Consider the following 14,987-nt stretch of genomic DNA (forward strand, 5'->3'; position numbering starts at 1 on the left):
AGAAGGGCAGACAAGACCCCAGAGTAATCAGCCAGGGAGCACACCAGCCCACGGGGCTGGCAATGGGAGGTTGGGAGGCTCTCTGAGGTGGGGGTCGCCAAGGGGCATCTTCCTTCTGGGGACAGTCCGGTACTTGCCTTGACCTTCCGCACCTCGTTGGCCTGGAACTCTGGGGTGCAGTTGTGGTGAATGAAACCGATACCGCCCATCAGCTGGGGTGGAACGGAAGTACAGTCAGAGCCAGAGGGCCAACCCTCCTCGCTCTGAAACCCCACCTGATTCCAATTTCTCCTAAAGCCCAGCCCACCCCGCTCAGTCCTCCTGGGGTCCCAACTCAGTGGCCTGACTCACAGCCATTGCGATGGCCATGTCAGCCTCTGTCACAGTGTCCATGGGGGAGGAGATTAGTGGCGTCTTCAGTGTGATCTTCCGAGTCAGAGCTGAAGTCAGGTCCTGAGGATGAAAGCAGTCTATGTGAAAAATTTTATCATTCAACAAACATTTACTGAGCTCCCACAGGTACCTGGCACTAGGGCAGGCCATGGGGATATAGCAGTGAATAGGGCAGATGAAGGCTCTGCTCTCTCCTCCAGAGCTTATATTCTGCTTGGAAAGAAAAATGACACACACAAAACATGTACAAGATGATTCCAGCTGCGATGAAGGCTCCAAAGAAAAGCAGTAAGGCAAAGTGACCACCAGAGGAAGGATGCGGTAGCTGGGGAAACCTTTTTCTTGGGAAGTGACAAATGGAAGCCAATCAAGTAAAAGTCTGAGGGACTGTTGCTCCAGGCCTAGGGAGCTGTGGAACCCCATGATTCCAATTCTTTCTGAGGTGCATGTATGAAAGACAAAGGTGAGCACAGTAGAAGGAAGGGTGAGAAGCAGGCGGGGGCAAGGATGTGTAGCCTTGAAAGCCACAGAGAGGAGCTTGGATTCAATTCTGAGATGAGAAGCCACTGGAGGGTCTCAGGCAGAGGAGAGACACAATCTGATTTATGTTTTAAAGAGGTCGCTCAGGCTCTGATGTGAAGGGATTCTAGGTGATAAGGCCTGAGGCAGGGAGACCCACAAGGAGGCTATTGACGGGTCCAGGCGGGAGATGCTGGTCACTGGGAAGGTGGAGGCGTGGGGAGAAGTCTATCGGACAGACATCCAGGGAAGCAGGTGACGACAGGTCTGCAGCTCAAGGGAGAGGTCAGGACTGCAAACATACATTTGGGAGGCATCTGCCTCTGAACAGTGGTGAGGCCAGATCACAGACTCCTCTGAGATTGGGCCAATAGCAGTGGATCCTAGCGCCCAGAACACTCAGACACAGACTTTGATATACAATTTTTGGAGGACTCACAGGTCCCTGAAATCCATCCACAGACCCTAGTTCAGAATTCTGGCCCCACAGCCTAGAAAACTCCCCCTTCTCCTCTCTCATCGTAGCACAGAAAAGCCATGGCCTTCCTAACAGAGGCCACAGGATGGGGAGACCCTTGACAGCCAAGGGGGCTTCTTCCATCCCTTTCTTTCTAGCCCCCTGCCAGGATCTGGCACAAAGCCAGGGTACTCAGTAAACTTTGTTAAATTGAGCAACTGAACCACGAAAACTTCCTGGTTGCTGTCAGAACAGTTCAAATTCCCCCCTAAAAATCTATCTGAGTCAGCACTGGCTACACAGGCTGGACGTGAGCTTCCCCGACTTATTAAGTGCTCCAGTCATACTCGGACCCTCTGGCCTTTCATGAAAGTCAGATCAGAATAAATATCAATGATAACAGCAATAGAAAAAAAATTTTTAATGCATATGAATTCATCATATAATAATCTAACCTCTCCATGAAATGACTTACACTCATCAGCATTAGCCCCTTGGCTCCTATGAGTTTGTCCTATGTTAACTGGGTAAAGGACACTGGTCATTCACTTGATTTATTGCTGAACCCTACGGTAAAGCAAAGCATGGTGTTTCCTTGTATTTGCCCAAAATCTAACTTCTTCAAATCCTCCTGCAAGTTCTTGTATATCATGGATCCACAAACAAGTCTGTCCACCTCTTTCAATGTCTCCGTAATTTTACTGGCTTCTATGATGTCTTTGCTTAGCATTTCAGACAAGATCCAGTAAGTAAGAAGCCACACCCATGCCCTCCCTGGCTCTGTCAGTGACAGAGAGCCCTCTGGCCCTGTGCTAGGCCCACCTCTCAGGATACCCCCCTCAATCCCCACAGCTGCCTCTAACCCATTAGGTATAACCCATTGCACTGTGCCAGTTTCTCTGGGAATCCACCATATTCCCAAGGAAAGCCTCTCCCACACCCTGCCCTTGAGCGAGAGGTCAGCCTCTTCCACCACAGACACAACCTCTCTACCCAGTAAGTGGAAGAGGTACTCACCACCTCATCAGCTGTGAAGTCTATGAATCCTGGGAGAATCAGAAAGTCGCTGTGAAGAGAAAAAGGTGGGTGTTACTGGGTGAGGAGGGGTACCTGCAAGGGGCAGGGCCTGCCACGCCAGGGGAAGCAGCACGAGGGCAGGGAGAGGAGCAGAGCCCTCTGATCCCTGTTGCTCCATCAGGACTGAAACACCCTCGTACTCCCCACTAGCATCTTGAAGACTAGCCCAGAGAGCTAGAGCCAAAGGTGGTGTAAACTCTGTGGACCTGACGCGCCACTGAGGCAGTTGGCCCCAAATTCCCATTGCCTTCAGGGCTCAGAGTTTGTTAAGAGACACAGAAGTTCCCTAAACGCCACACACAGCAGATACAGTGCCTGCCCTTGAAAAGTTCTCCATCTTGATAGGGGGAAACAATAATTAGACACGGAATGGACCTGAGAATGGTTTAGTAGCGCAGCATGGCATGAACACCACACAGCACAGGACAAGCTGCACAGCCCAGTGCTGGGGCTGCTGAGTCACACAGGGTTCAAAACAGCACAGAGAGACCCCAGGGGGATGAATGTGGGGCATGTTCCAACAGAGCAGGCATTGGCAAATGTTTGCCCAGTTGGCCTGGAGCAATAGACATGGCCTGGGATGGGAAAGGGGAGGAAGGGGCTTTGTGGTTAGGACCAGAACACTGGGAACCCAGCCAAAGCATGGCAGTGGCCAACACTAGGGTGGGCCACAGTCACAGCAAACCCTGAAGGGGGGTGCAGGCTGCATGGGTACGGCAAGGCACAGTGCCACAGCCCAGGAGCCCCGACGGGTACAACTGGCCTGAAATCACAGGTCCTTGGCAGACACACCCAAAAGCAAATGCCCCAGTGTTCAGGAACACTCCCGACCAGACTAAGCAAAGCAGCAGTCACCCCAGCACAGGAAGGAAAAACTAGAGGGTGGATGGGAGGGGTGAGGTCTTTAATTTGCCCCAAGACCTAGAGCAATTTCCCTAGAGGGTTATCCTGGGAGACTCCACTGAAAAATATATCACAGAGATACTCTATCCCCTCTCATTAAAGACTACCTGAAGAAATAAGGAATCTTAACTGCCCCTGCCCCTTGGCAGCCCTTCTGTACAGTAAAGAGGCCTCTGTGGTGCACTTAAAGGCTGGAGAAGAGAAACGCTGGAGTCTGGGCCCCTTGGCATTTTCTAGATATCACAGAAACCCCGCACCTGGCCCGCACCCCAGCTACGAACAGGCAAGAGCAGACACTCCTCAGAAGTGACTGGGTATCCTGGCGTCTAGGGAAACAGCCTGCCAAGCAGGCAGGGGCAGGAACTAGCAGGAGACAGGGCAGGGATGCTCTTGGCTCACCAGCATCCCCACTCCACCCCAGTCCCTGGTCCTGATGCTCTCTCCTGGCATGGACACAGTCCTGCAGCCAGGAGGAGAGCTAGTGCCAGGCCTGCAGCCAGCAGGACAACTGGCCCAGGGCCCATGGAAAAGCAGACTAAGCCAGAGGCAAATGGATAGGTCTTCTCCTTCAAAATCCCATGTGGGGTGGGCTGGGGGATGGGTAGTCACAGAATACTCACACCCAGGGAGGTGCACGTACTAACTTGTGGGCAGGCAGGGGCACAAGTGGAAGAGGGCTGGACTGAACAGTGGAAAAAGGAGCCATACCAGCTGCCCGGTTGGGCCTTTCCTGGGGGCAACACCCAAGCAGCTGCCTTAACTGGGCTCCAGGGCCCTCTCTGCCCTCGTGGTGACGCTGGGAGTGAGAGGGTGTCCTGGACCAAGGTCTGGGGAAAGTCCCCTTAACTCCCACATCTCGCGTTCTCGCACGCCCCAAGGCCCCCAAGATGCCCACGAGAGAGGGGAGAGGGCAGGCCGGACCCCGCTCTGGCAAGAAACGGGGCATGGCACCAAGGGCCGCGATGTCGCTGTGCCACGTCCGTCTGCTCTCCGCGCGGGCCGCCTTCCTTTCCTGGCCCAGCCTTCCCCACCCCCCTCCCCCTCACCGACCAAGTCGCTCGAATCAGGCCGGGGAACGCTGCCGTCTCCAAGTGGGGAGCGGTGCACGTGCTGGGCCGGGACCAGGGGATCGCGGTGCGTTCGTGCGCGCACCCAGGTGGGGCCCGGGTCCCCCGCGCTTACTTGTAGGTGAGGCCGTCGGCGTTGGCGAACAGCTGCTGCGCCGTGAGCCCATCCTCGGGCACGTAACCGGTGCCGCCGCTGATCAGGTAGTCCGCCATGCTGCCAGGAGACACCGCGACCCGACATAAACACCCGCGCGGGCCGCCCCGCTGCCGCTACTGCCGCTGCCGCTGCTGCTGCTGACGCCGCGCCACGGCCACGCTGCCGCCGCGGGCTGGGCGGGCCGGGGGGCGGGGGCTGCGGCAGCGGCGGGGCGGGCCCGGGGCACCGCCCTCCCCTCCCGCCCCTCCCCCGGGAGCCCGCCGCCTCCTCCCCGCGTCGCACAAAGAGCCCCGCGGAGCCCGGCCCAGCAGCCGCCGCGCGCACGCCCAGGGCCGCCTGCAGTGGCCCAGCGGCCACGCGGGGCCGGGGCGGGGCAGGGGGTGTGGGCCCAAGGGGGGAGGGGGCTGAGCCAAGGAGGGACACGCCCTCCAGCCTCTCCTCGCCCCGCCTTCTTAGGCCCCCTACAGCGTCTCCCCCAGGCCAGCGGTAACCTAGGCCACCTTGGGCCACCCCGCCCCCTCTGGCCTGAGTCTCCCCTGGCCCTGCTCCCTGGCCCTGCTCCCTGGCCCCAGGGGTACCTCTAACATCGTTTGCCTTACACAAGACTAAGGCCCAGACTCTAATCAGGGCCCAGAGCCCTGAGGAACTGGCTTGGGCTCACAGCTTCCTAACATACACGAGTCTGAAGTTGCACCCTCAGGGTAGTGCACCCACCTCCCCGCTCCCCACAACCAGGCATCATTCCTAGGGGGCAGGCATTCTTAACAATGACACTTCCTGACCTTTGGGTGGCCTTGGAGCCCTCTGCAATTTACAAGGCATTTTTCATAAATGATCACATTTACTGTACAATTCATTAATTGCCAATTATTAGATATCATCACTTTGCAGATGCAAAACCTACAGTTCAGGAGGGAGTGGGGACAGGTACTGCCTCTGAGTCCTGGTCCAGTGCTTCAGACTGACATCCTGCCCTATCCACAGCTCAGAAAGTGGTGTGGATACCAGGGGTTTTAACCTCAGAGAGGAAAGTTTGGTTTTATTTGGGAGGGTATTGTGATGGGAAGGTGAGGGAGGGTCACAGGCTTGGCTCAGGCAAGTAAGGATACATACAAATTAGGACAGAGACTAGAGAAGTTTTGAGAATTTCCCAAAGCAGAAATTTGGTGGCCCTGAGTGCCCAGCAAGACCCAGATTTCTGCATGAAGGTAGTAAGTTTAGGTAGCAAATTGATTCACATGGGGGTAGATGGGGTGGCAGCGGGCAGGCAGACTCTTCCGCCTTATGTGACCAGAACAATAAATGCTATTCCCTGACCAAAAGCTAGAAAACAGATCCTCCCCGCCCAGATGCCATGTATCCTTCCTCTGTCCTATAGTCTCTACAGCTCATTTCTTGGTGAGGTGAAGGAAAGGTGGGCCAGGGACAAGGTCCTCTCCCTGGCAAGGTGGCTGCCTGTGGCTGTCCCTCCCTCCCCAGCCCTCGAGGCTGGATTTGTTTACCTCTCAGCAGTGTGGTGGCAGCCAGGCCCAAGGGAGGCTCCCTGGGATGCCCAGCCTCTCCCAGTGACGCCCCGGGACCCTGCCAGGAAAACACTGTTCCATCTGTGTGCAGAGGGGAGGGGACGCTTTCCACAGAGCCAGGGCAATGAGGCCCATGAGGCTGAGAGTTCTGCAGGAGACTCACAGAAGTCCACAGCATCATCTGTCCTCTTACTGTGGGGGACCAGAAAATCATGGAACCCCAAACTTCCCTCTCCGCCCAGGGAGCCCAAGGAGGCTCCTGATAGGGGCCTCTGGATGCTCTCTGGTGTTGGGAAGGAGGGAGCGGGCCTGCCAAGTTTCTCTGCTGAGGGTGGGCTGGGGCCAGCTTTGCCAGGGATGCCTGGGAGCACTTGTCCCCTGGGCACTCACAGACTCATCCAGAGGGCCTAGGCCATATAGGGAGGGGGTTACCCTAAGGGGACCAGCACTAGGACCTCTTACTGGCCACCTGCATGCAGAGCAGTGAGCACAGCCGGAGAAAGCACTGGCCATTCAGAGCTGTCCTGGGCACCTCTCTGGCCGTAGAAGGATGGTGATGGAATGGCAGTTGCAGGCACAGTGCACAGGCTGCCCCTGGATTTCTCTGGGGCTCAGATGGACATGCTCTGGGTCACAGGAATGGCTAGAGTACTCTTCAGGGTTCCACCAGGACTGGGGCCCAGGACAGCAGCTGAGTTCTGCAATCTCAGATGGCCTTAGTATGACATCTGCCCCAGCCTAGAACTCAGAACCAGGGGAGGAGGCTGCCAGGCTGAGTTGTGTGGAGGGTCCTCTTCCCAGTGGTGACAGGCATCACAGCACCACTCCCCTTCTCCTGCTGCCCCACACCCTCTCCTGCTCTGACCTATGTCAGGGCTCCTCATTACTCTTAAGCTGCTGGGCTCAGCCCTGGGTTAGGCTGTCCTTTTCCAGAGACTGTTAATCCACCCCCCATCCTCCACCCCCCACCCCCGCTTTCCTCCTCCCTTTTCCTGATCTTCCCCAGCTGCTTCCTCCATGGGGAGGAGACACCAGGCAACCAGTGGGACTCCTCAGCTCAAGGAAGGGCTGTGGGTCCCCTGAGGCTCCCCACCTAGCAGCTGTGAGGGCAGCAGGGCGAGAGAGTAGGTCCAAGCCCCTTCAGGCCCCTTCCTCAGGATAGAGGGGAAACAGTGACCAGCTGGAGACCAAGGTCCCGACAGGGAGCCTAGAGGTCTGTTTCTAGCCTGGGCTATTTAAAGGGACAAGATTTCAAAACACCTTTGAGGGGGGAGTCGGAGGGGAGTGGGTAATAACCCTGACATTGTTGAGCTGGGATAGGGGACATAGTTTGCCCAGGTTCAGGCCAGAGAGCAATAACTCTGGCCTCAAACTCAGACTTCTCATGATACCTTGTCCTCTTCCCACAGCTCTAAGCTAGTGAGGGCAGATGGAGGTCTAGGCAGCAGGTTTTGAATCTCACTACACCACCTGGCTGGGTGTTAGGTTTTACACAGGCTGGTAGGGTGGAGATAGCCCCTCGGTGCAGAGGTACAATCTGGAGAAGGGATGCCTCTGCCGGCCCTGATCTGAACTCTGAAATGGTACTTGTGCAATACCTGCTCCAACCAAGGCACTGCCTTCTTCAAGCCCCCATGTGCCCCAGCACACTCCCTCACCTCCTGTGGCCTCTCTATCGTCCTGGACCCTGAGCCCCAGCAGTTGGATTTCTGGATGGGAAGAAAGATAGAGTTGCCCGAACTTAAGTCAATTCTAGAGAGACAGCCTGCTGGGGCAGGAGAGGCCAGGCTTCACCTAGCAGCCCCTTAAGCCGTTAAAAGTTCTTACATAAGCAGCCAGCCCCTGGGCAGAGCTGCAGAGCTAATTCCGGCAGACACCCCCCCCTCCACCGAACCCCAAACCCAGCTTCCAGGTCACCTCTCCAGGCTGCTGAACACCAACAGATGGGGCAGAAAAAGAAGCCCAAATCCTCTGGACCGGAAGGACAGTGGGATTGCATTTCAAGCTGCGATACAATCCAGAGATTAGCCACTGTCTTCTTTTCAGCCAGTCCCCTGGGGCCCAGCTCAACACCCCGACTCTTCCTCCTGTGACCCTTACAGACTCCAGCAGAGTAAGGGCAGAAGTGGGTTCTGAATCTTAGGAGAGACCCTAGGGTGAACTGCACTGGCAGCCTCATCAGACTTCAGTGACTGGTGAGGAGGGGATGGTGTCCTCACCCGGCTCTGAGGAGGCAGTCCATCTGGACGCCTGCACCTGCCACTGAGACTCTGAAGATGGATAGTTCTAGGAGGAAACGGCTAGGAGGAGTAAGCAAAGTTGGACACGGACTCCAACAGGCACATTTTAAACCACAGGAGTTGGAGCCACTTGGACCAGGTGTTATCCAGTGTGTAGCTGAGGTCAGATCCAGGGCTAAGATTTTAGGGATCGTTTTTTCCGACCTGCTCCCAAATGCAACGAAGCACTGAACCCTTTGCACAGTGCCCACCTGCATCCCCCAACCAAAGCCGGGTACGTGGCATCTGAGCCCGGTTTCAGGAAGTTAGAGGTTGAGGGGGTAAGAGGACATGGGTGGTGGGACCTGTCCTTCCCCTCCCCGCAGCGCTGCCAGGTTCCCAGAGCCGCCGCGCCCGCCCCGGATGCGCCCCGCTCGCTTAGCCCTGGGCGTCACCTCTCCGGCTCGTAGCCGGCCTGCAGCAGGCGGGCGGTGTACCGCTGCGCCGCCGTCTCGTGTCCCGAGTGCTGCCGGGCTCCGGGCTCCGGAACATCGGCGGCTCCGCCTCCCTGCAGCAGTGGCGGGAGTGGTCCCGACCCCGCCAGCGGAGCGCGCGGATCCTCCATCCGGAGGCCGCGGCTCAGGGCTGGCGGGAGCCTCTCCGCCTAGAGGCTCCCGGCGGGGGCTAGGGAGTGAGCGCAGCCAGAGGGTCCGGGGAGGGGGCGGGGCCTCCGAGGCGGGGCCTACGCGCCTGGGGCGGGGCTCGAGTGTCGGGGGCGGGACAGCTCTGGGGAGGGAGTCCACTGGGCTTTCCGGACAGGCATTGCGCTCCCGACCGACCCTCTACGAGGCTACGTAGTTTCAGCCCCTCTCTCCCATCCCCGCATCAGCAACAGGATACCGAGAGGTGGATGCGGAACTGCAAAGGACCCCCACCCCTTCCCCGCCATCCGGACTCTCCAGTTTCTCCTGGCCCCTTCTGAGGCCGAGTGTTATCAGCGGCTGGAGTTTTCTTCGCTTCTTGTGTCGGTTCCTCTTTCTCTTAACGAAAGCATGGTCCTTTGAAGCGCCTCCTACAGGCGAACCGCAGACCAACCTCACTAAAGCAAGGTAGGCGAGGAAGATTATCCATCTTCGTTAGCCTACCCCACCCTTTGCCTGTTCAACAGACTCCCTTAGACAGGAAAACAGATTTTTCCTCAGCCCTTACCGGCCACTGCCTGAGGAAGGAGCAGATAAGGCTGCAGGCTCCTTAAGGATAAGGGCCTTGTCTTCCCTCGCCTGGGGTACCCCATTACCAGGGAGTGGAGCTGAGCACACAGGTGCTTAAACTTATTCGTCTACTAGAAAGTATACTTTTTCCTCTTTCATTGTTGTTGTTATCATTGGCAACAATGATTTAGCACCTAGCAAATGTGGCAAGGAAAAGTAAGAGTCCTTGCTCTCAGGCAGTTTCTTTAAGGAGAGAGTAGATAGAAAATAAACAATTGACAATTTTTATGCTATATTTTTTAAACAAAAATCTGACAGTCTGAGGGAGCAAATGGTAAGCAATGAAGAACTGCAGGCTAAGATGCATTTCAAGGAGGCAGAGTTAAGGGTCAGATTTTCCAGCAACTACTTCACAAAGGAAATTGAATTTATGCAATGGTAAAATCTTGAATTTTATCCTGCCTTCTACCTTTTCCTATACATGTACACACCGACTCCACAGATTCAAGGTCAAAACACAGTTTCTTTGATGATTAGCCACACGTGAAATCTTGTCACTGTGAATGCCATTATACACAATTATTTTTGCTATAGACTGTTTCCTCAAAAGTCATGCATTGAAACCTAATCCCCAGTGTGATGGTGTTTGAAAGTGGAACATTTGGGATGTGATTAGGTCATGAGGGTGGAGCCCTCATGAATGGGATTAGTGCCCTTATTAAAGAGACCCCATAGAGCTCTCTCATTCCTTCTGGCATGAAAGGACACAGCCTCTATGAACCAGGAAACGAGCTTCTCACTGAACGTCAAAACTGCCAGTGCCTTGATCGTGGACTTATCAGCTTCCAGACTGTGAGAAATAAACAGTTGTTGTTTAAGCCAGTGTATGGTACTTTTTGTTATAGCAGCCTGAATGGACCAAGACAGTTTTGTATAACAAGATTATGATCATGCCCTTGCAGGTCTCTCACAGAGCAAGGATGGACTGATCTAAACTGTACACAATAATAAAGTCATTTTTCTGGTCCCTATTTGTGAACCAATTATTCTGTACACAGAAAGAGCCAGCACCCAGGTTTATGACTGTAAATAGGAGAGGTAGTACATTAAAGAGGACTAAGACTGGCAGTTAGGTGAGCCTCAGTCCAAATCTGGGCTTCTTACTATATAATCACCCAAGTCATAATCTCTCTCTGAGCCTCGGTTTCCTCATCTTTCATATGGGGTTATAATATCTCTCTCATAAGGTTGCTTTGCCATTGGTATGATAACACAGGGAAAGTTCCTGGCTCACAATAGGCTCTTAATAAACAGAAGTAATAATTATTATAAACTAAATAAGCTGTGGCTAACTTACACACTTTTGACCGACAACTAAATGCAATATATTATAATCACTATTACATATTCAATCAACAAATGTTTATTGGGCCCCTCTCATGAGCCAGCTAGATGCTGGGAACAAGATAGTCATTGTCTCTGCTGCCGTGGGCCTTAATGTCCACGGGGGCAGAGACAAACAGGTAGTGAGAGTACAATGTGAGAAGGGCCCGGATACGGGAGGACACCCCTCCGTAGAGCCCAGACTCCTGGGCCACACACAGAGCATAGCCAGTCATTCTGAGAAAGAAATGAGTCAAGGTCCACTTCAAAGGCCTCTGGGAGTAGACAGAATATGATAAATAAATGATGCATACATACATGATGAGTGGATCCCAACAGTGACTGAGACCCGGGCAGGCTCAGTACAGAGTGGCTCTGTCTTTTCTCCAGGGCTTATTGGCTACAAATGAGATTTGCCAGCAAACTATTCATTAAAACAGTCTCATAACCTGAGGGCCTCAGTGTGTTACATGAAGGGATTTTACCTGTAGTAATGTCTAGATCAGTGGATCTCAGGACATTTGTGATGTCTAGGGACATTTTTAAATGTCATGACTAAGGAGAGAAGGGGTGTATACTGGTGTCTAGTGGGTAAAGTCCATCCTACAGTGCTCAGGACAGACCTTCACAACAAAGAATCATCCAGTCTCAATGTCAGTAGTGCTGCTATTGAGAGATCCTGGTCCAGAGGAACTATTTGAAGAAATTAAAGAAAAACTACTTAATTTTCCTAAAGCCGCAGGACAATGGACTGTTTTAGTTTTTTGCATGTGGAAGAGCTATGTATCCTCCCTGGGCCTCCTCATCTGAGAAATGAGAGTTTAGATCTTGTAGAAAGTCTTTTCCAGCTTGAAAGAAAATATATGAATCAACTACATCTATAGGATTAGAATGCAATTAACATGGGGCTATAAGACTTAGGGATGGTGGTTGGTCCAGGTGCTAATCTATCGGCAGTCCCTTACCTTCCAGACTTCCTGATGTCAGATGCATAGTCTATTCATCAAAAATATATGGAGCACCTTCCAATGGGCAAGGTACTGTGCTTAGGGGTGCAAAGAGGAGTTAGATACAGCTCTTGCCCTTGAGTTATTTACAACATAGGAGGGCAGAAAAAGCAAGGATAACTACAATATGAGACCAAATCTAAAGGTGGGGAGAAGATGACCAACATTATATATGCACCAGACACAAGGAGAGATACTTTGCATACTTTTCTCATTAATCCTGCTTCCCATTGTTTATTATTTCTCAGGCAAGGAAACTGAGGCTAAGAAAGGTTAAGCAGCTTATCTACCAGCAGAAAGTGATGATTAGTGGGGCCCAGGTAAGACCCTGGGCCTGTTTACTCCAACACTGAGCCTTTAAATATCTTCCTAGTAGTTCTCATCTTCTCTTCCCTCGTACAGAACTTGGCACCATAAACAGAGAATCTAATACAAGGTATATAGTCCATTGCAGTAGACTTTAAAAGATATTTTGTGATTCAGATTTTGATCTAAGTATCACTTGAAATAACTGGAGTTTAGCTTGGAGAAGTTTAACTTGGAGCTTTTGTCGTGGGTTCCATTTATTGTAACAAAATTTCTGCAGTTGACATAGCAAAGCTCCTTTGCCAACAATTGTTCCTTAAGACTTGACTGTGGGAAGAGAGTAGACTGACCTTTTAGTAGCAGGTATGAATATCTTCATCCCAGCAAAATGTAACTTAGCTCTATAAAGCAATTATGTGCTTGTTGGTAATGCCAACTATAACTGTTTATAGAATTTGCAGGAAGAGACCCAGTGCTATAGCTAAAGTAATCAGGGAAGATTTCACAGAGAAAAAAGGACCTGCCTGGGTCTTTGAAGTAGTTAGGATTTAGGAAGGAAGGGGACCTGGAGGGGATGTTCCAAGGAAGGACTGTTGCATGGGCGAAAGTGCTTAGGTGAGGTGAGCTAGGAGGTTTCCAGGACCGTGAGCAGGACGTTCTGGATGGAGACTTATCTCCACTCCACAGTCTGCAGGTTGGGTCAGGCAAGTGATGTCACATCTCCATGTGACAGATGAAGAAACCAAAGCACAGAAAGCTTGAAAATGGATCCTGTGATGGCCCCTGAGCTGGGGAAGAAGCCAGTCCTCCTGTTGCTCAGGCCCTGGGCTTTCTCCACTGTAGTCCACCTCCCCTGAGCCATGGCCCCACCCTGCACAAGTATCTGCCACCAGGGTCATCACCCAAACAAAAACTTCCTTCTGTCCTGAATCCAGCTGTCCTACTCTAGAACACCACAGCCTCTTTATTTGAAAGGACACTCCATAGAAATTTAAACACACACACAAACACACACACACACACACACACACACACACACTAACACATGCTCACACACCTCTCAAACCAGAAATGGAGAAAGGCTGGTAGAAAATGGAATCACATTCTAGAGAACACAGAAACAAAATTAATTGTCAGTCAACAAACTAGCTAAGGGAACAGATGCTCAATAGAAACAAAGCAGCCTCTGGCTTGCTGTGGTGTGGTCGTGAGGTCACCATGAACAAAAGAGCCCATGTACCCAGAGAGTCGGGGGAGGAGGAGCAGGGACAAGTAGGTCTTCAGTGTTGTCAGAGCAGGTGAAATGGGGAGAAAAATCTCACCTGGCGGAGGGAAAGGGAGAACCAGGAGTTTCCAACTCAGACCCTCTAAGGAAACGCAGGCAAAAGTGCCAAGAGGACAAAGGCTGATGCCAGTTTGAGGAGGGAGGGTCCAGGGTCCTGGGGAACTTTCGCGAACCCCGTTCCTATGTCTGTTCTGACTGCCTGGAATCTCTCGTCTCCAGTCTACATTTAGGGAAGAAGGGGCCCGGAGGCAAAGTTTCTGGGAGTAGGGTCAAAAAAGGGTGGAAAGGAGAACAAAGGGCAAGTGTTCTAGGCCAGTTGAGATGCTCTAGGGCCTGGGACTTGGGCAAAGCACCAACCAGATTGCCAGGGGCAGAGGAGTCATCCACCTGTGCCCTAAACATTGAGGAGGAGGCGGATGAGGTCAGGGCAGAAGAAACAGCCCTGGGGATTAGAAATTAGAGGTCCTATGGGAAGCAGAGCCCCAAACCTGGGTCTCACTCCCACCCCTGCCAGCCACCCACATCCTAGGATGGGGCTGATGGGAAGAAGCGGGACCCAGGTGCCAGCCTCATAGCACTTCTCCCTCTTGACATAAATAGCTTGAGAGATTTGCCATGTGTCACCCAGCTCTTGATTGATTGCTTTTACATCTCCAGTGAGGATAATATTCTGGTCATGCAGGGTTGGTGCAGGTGTGAGCATGGAGTGGGGTTGTGGGTGGAGGTCACTGGTCCAGGAAACATCTATGCTAAGACCACAGCAATTCCGTGTGCCCAGGCCCACAGCACCCTCTGCACTGGATCGCCACTGAGATGCCCTTCCCCTCACCCCTCAGGTCACGGGTGGCACCAAAATCCTGTCTTTGAGGACAATCTGTCCACCCTCCCACGCTTTTATTTCCAACCATTTCCCAGCCTGGCTGCATAAGAAAAATGTAAGCAATGTGCAAACTGCACTTTTCTTTTGCCTGGGAGGCCCTGACATTATCACAGCCACAACAAACCCCGGCCTTCACCCCAACCCACTCTTGCCTCTTGCCCGGAGCTTGAAAGCAGAGGGACGCAAGGCCCTGGTGGTGCCAGTGTGGGCCCAGGGCACCAGAGCAGGCTCCCACCCTGGTCACTGCATTGCCTGGCCTCGGGTGTGGCTACTGTGGGTGCTTGTCAGTTCCCAGGGTGCCCTGAGGGAACCAAAGACAGGAAGGTGACAATGTTCCCATCCAGGGAGGGAGGGCAGATGGGCCCCAAGTTTGGAAAGGGCCTCACCTGCCCTCCCTGCCTGCCTTGCCCCTGCCTCTTGCCTCTTTCCAGGTCACAGCGGGCCAGTGGAACAGAGGGCAGGGAGAGAGAGGTGAATGGGGCCTCCACCCCCTCCTTGGGGGTGAAGGCCTGGATATTGGAGGGGGAGAGACGAGGAGGACGGCCCAGGCACAGGAGTGGTAGCCCCAGACCCACTTCACTTCCCTGAGCCTCTCTCCAC

General features: G+C 53.3%; 1 protein-coding gene across 3 annotated transcripts in view; it reads right to left on the reverse strand.

Annotated features, from left to right (window-relative positions):
* Window positions 1-9,004, reverse strand: part of IMPDH1 (inosine monophosphate dehydrogenase 1) — a 28,205-nt gene extending 19,201 nt beyond the window's left edge. The window contains exons 1-5 of one of the 3 annotated variants that reach the window (XM_032483282.1): window positions 8,771-9,002; window positions 4,532-4,630; window positions 2,387-2,435; window positions 352-453; window positions 138-212 (exon numbers count right to left, since the gene is read on the reverse strand). In XM_032483282.1, coding sequence (XP_032339173.1) covers window positions 138-212; window positions 352-453; window positions 2,387-2,435; window positions 4,532-4,630; window positions 8,771-8,940 — 495 coding nt within the window. In that variant the 5' untranslated portion in view covers window positions 8,941-9,002. Of the gene's footprint in view, window positions 1-137; window positions 213-351; window positions 454-2,386; window positions 2,436-4,531; window positions 4,631-8,770 lie in introns of all 3 variants that reach the window. The other 2 variants (XM_032483281.1, XM_032483283.1) reach the window with 2 other exon arrangements.
* Window positions 9,005-14,987: the final 5,983 nt, after the last annotated feature.

This window comes from Camelus ferus, chromosome 7, assembly GCF_009834535.1.
Source record: "Camelus ferus isolate YT-003-E chromosome 7, BCGSAC_Cfer_1.0, whole genome shotgun sequence".
In the NCBI taxonomy this organism is placed as follows: Eukaryota; Metazoa; Chordata; class Mammalia; order Artiodactyla; family Camelidae; genus Camelus; species Camelus ferus.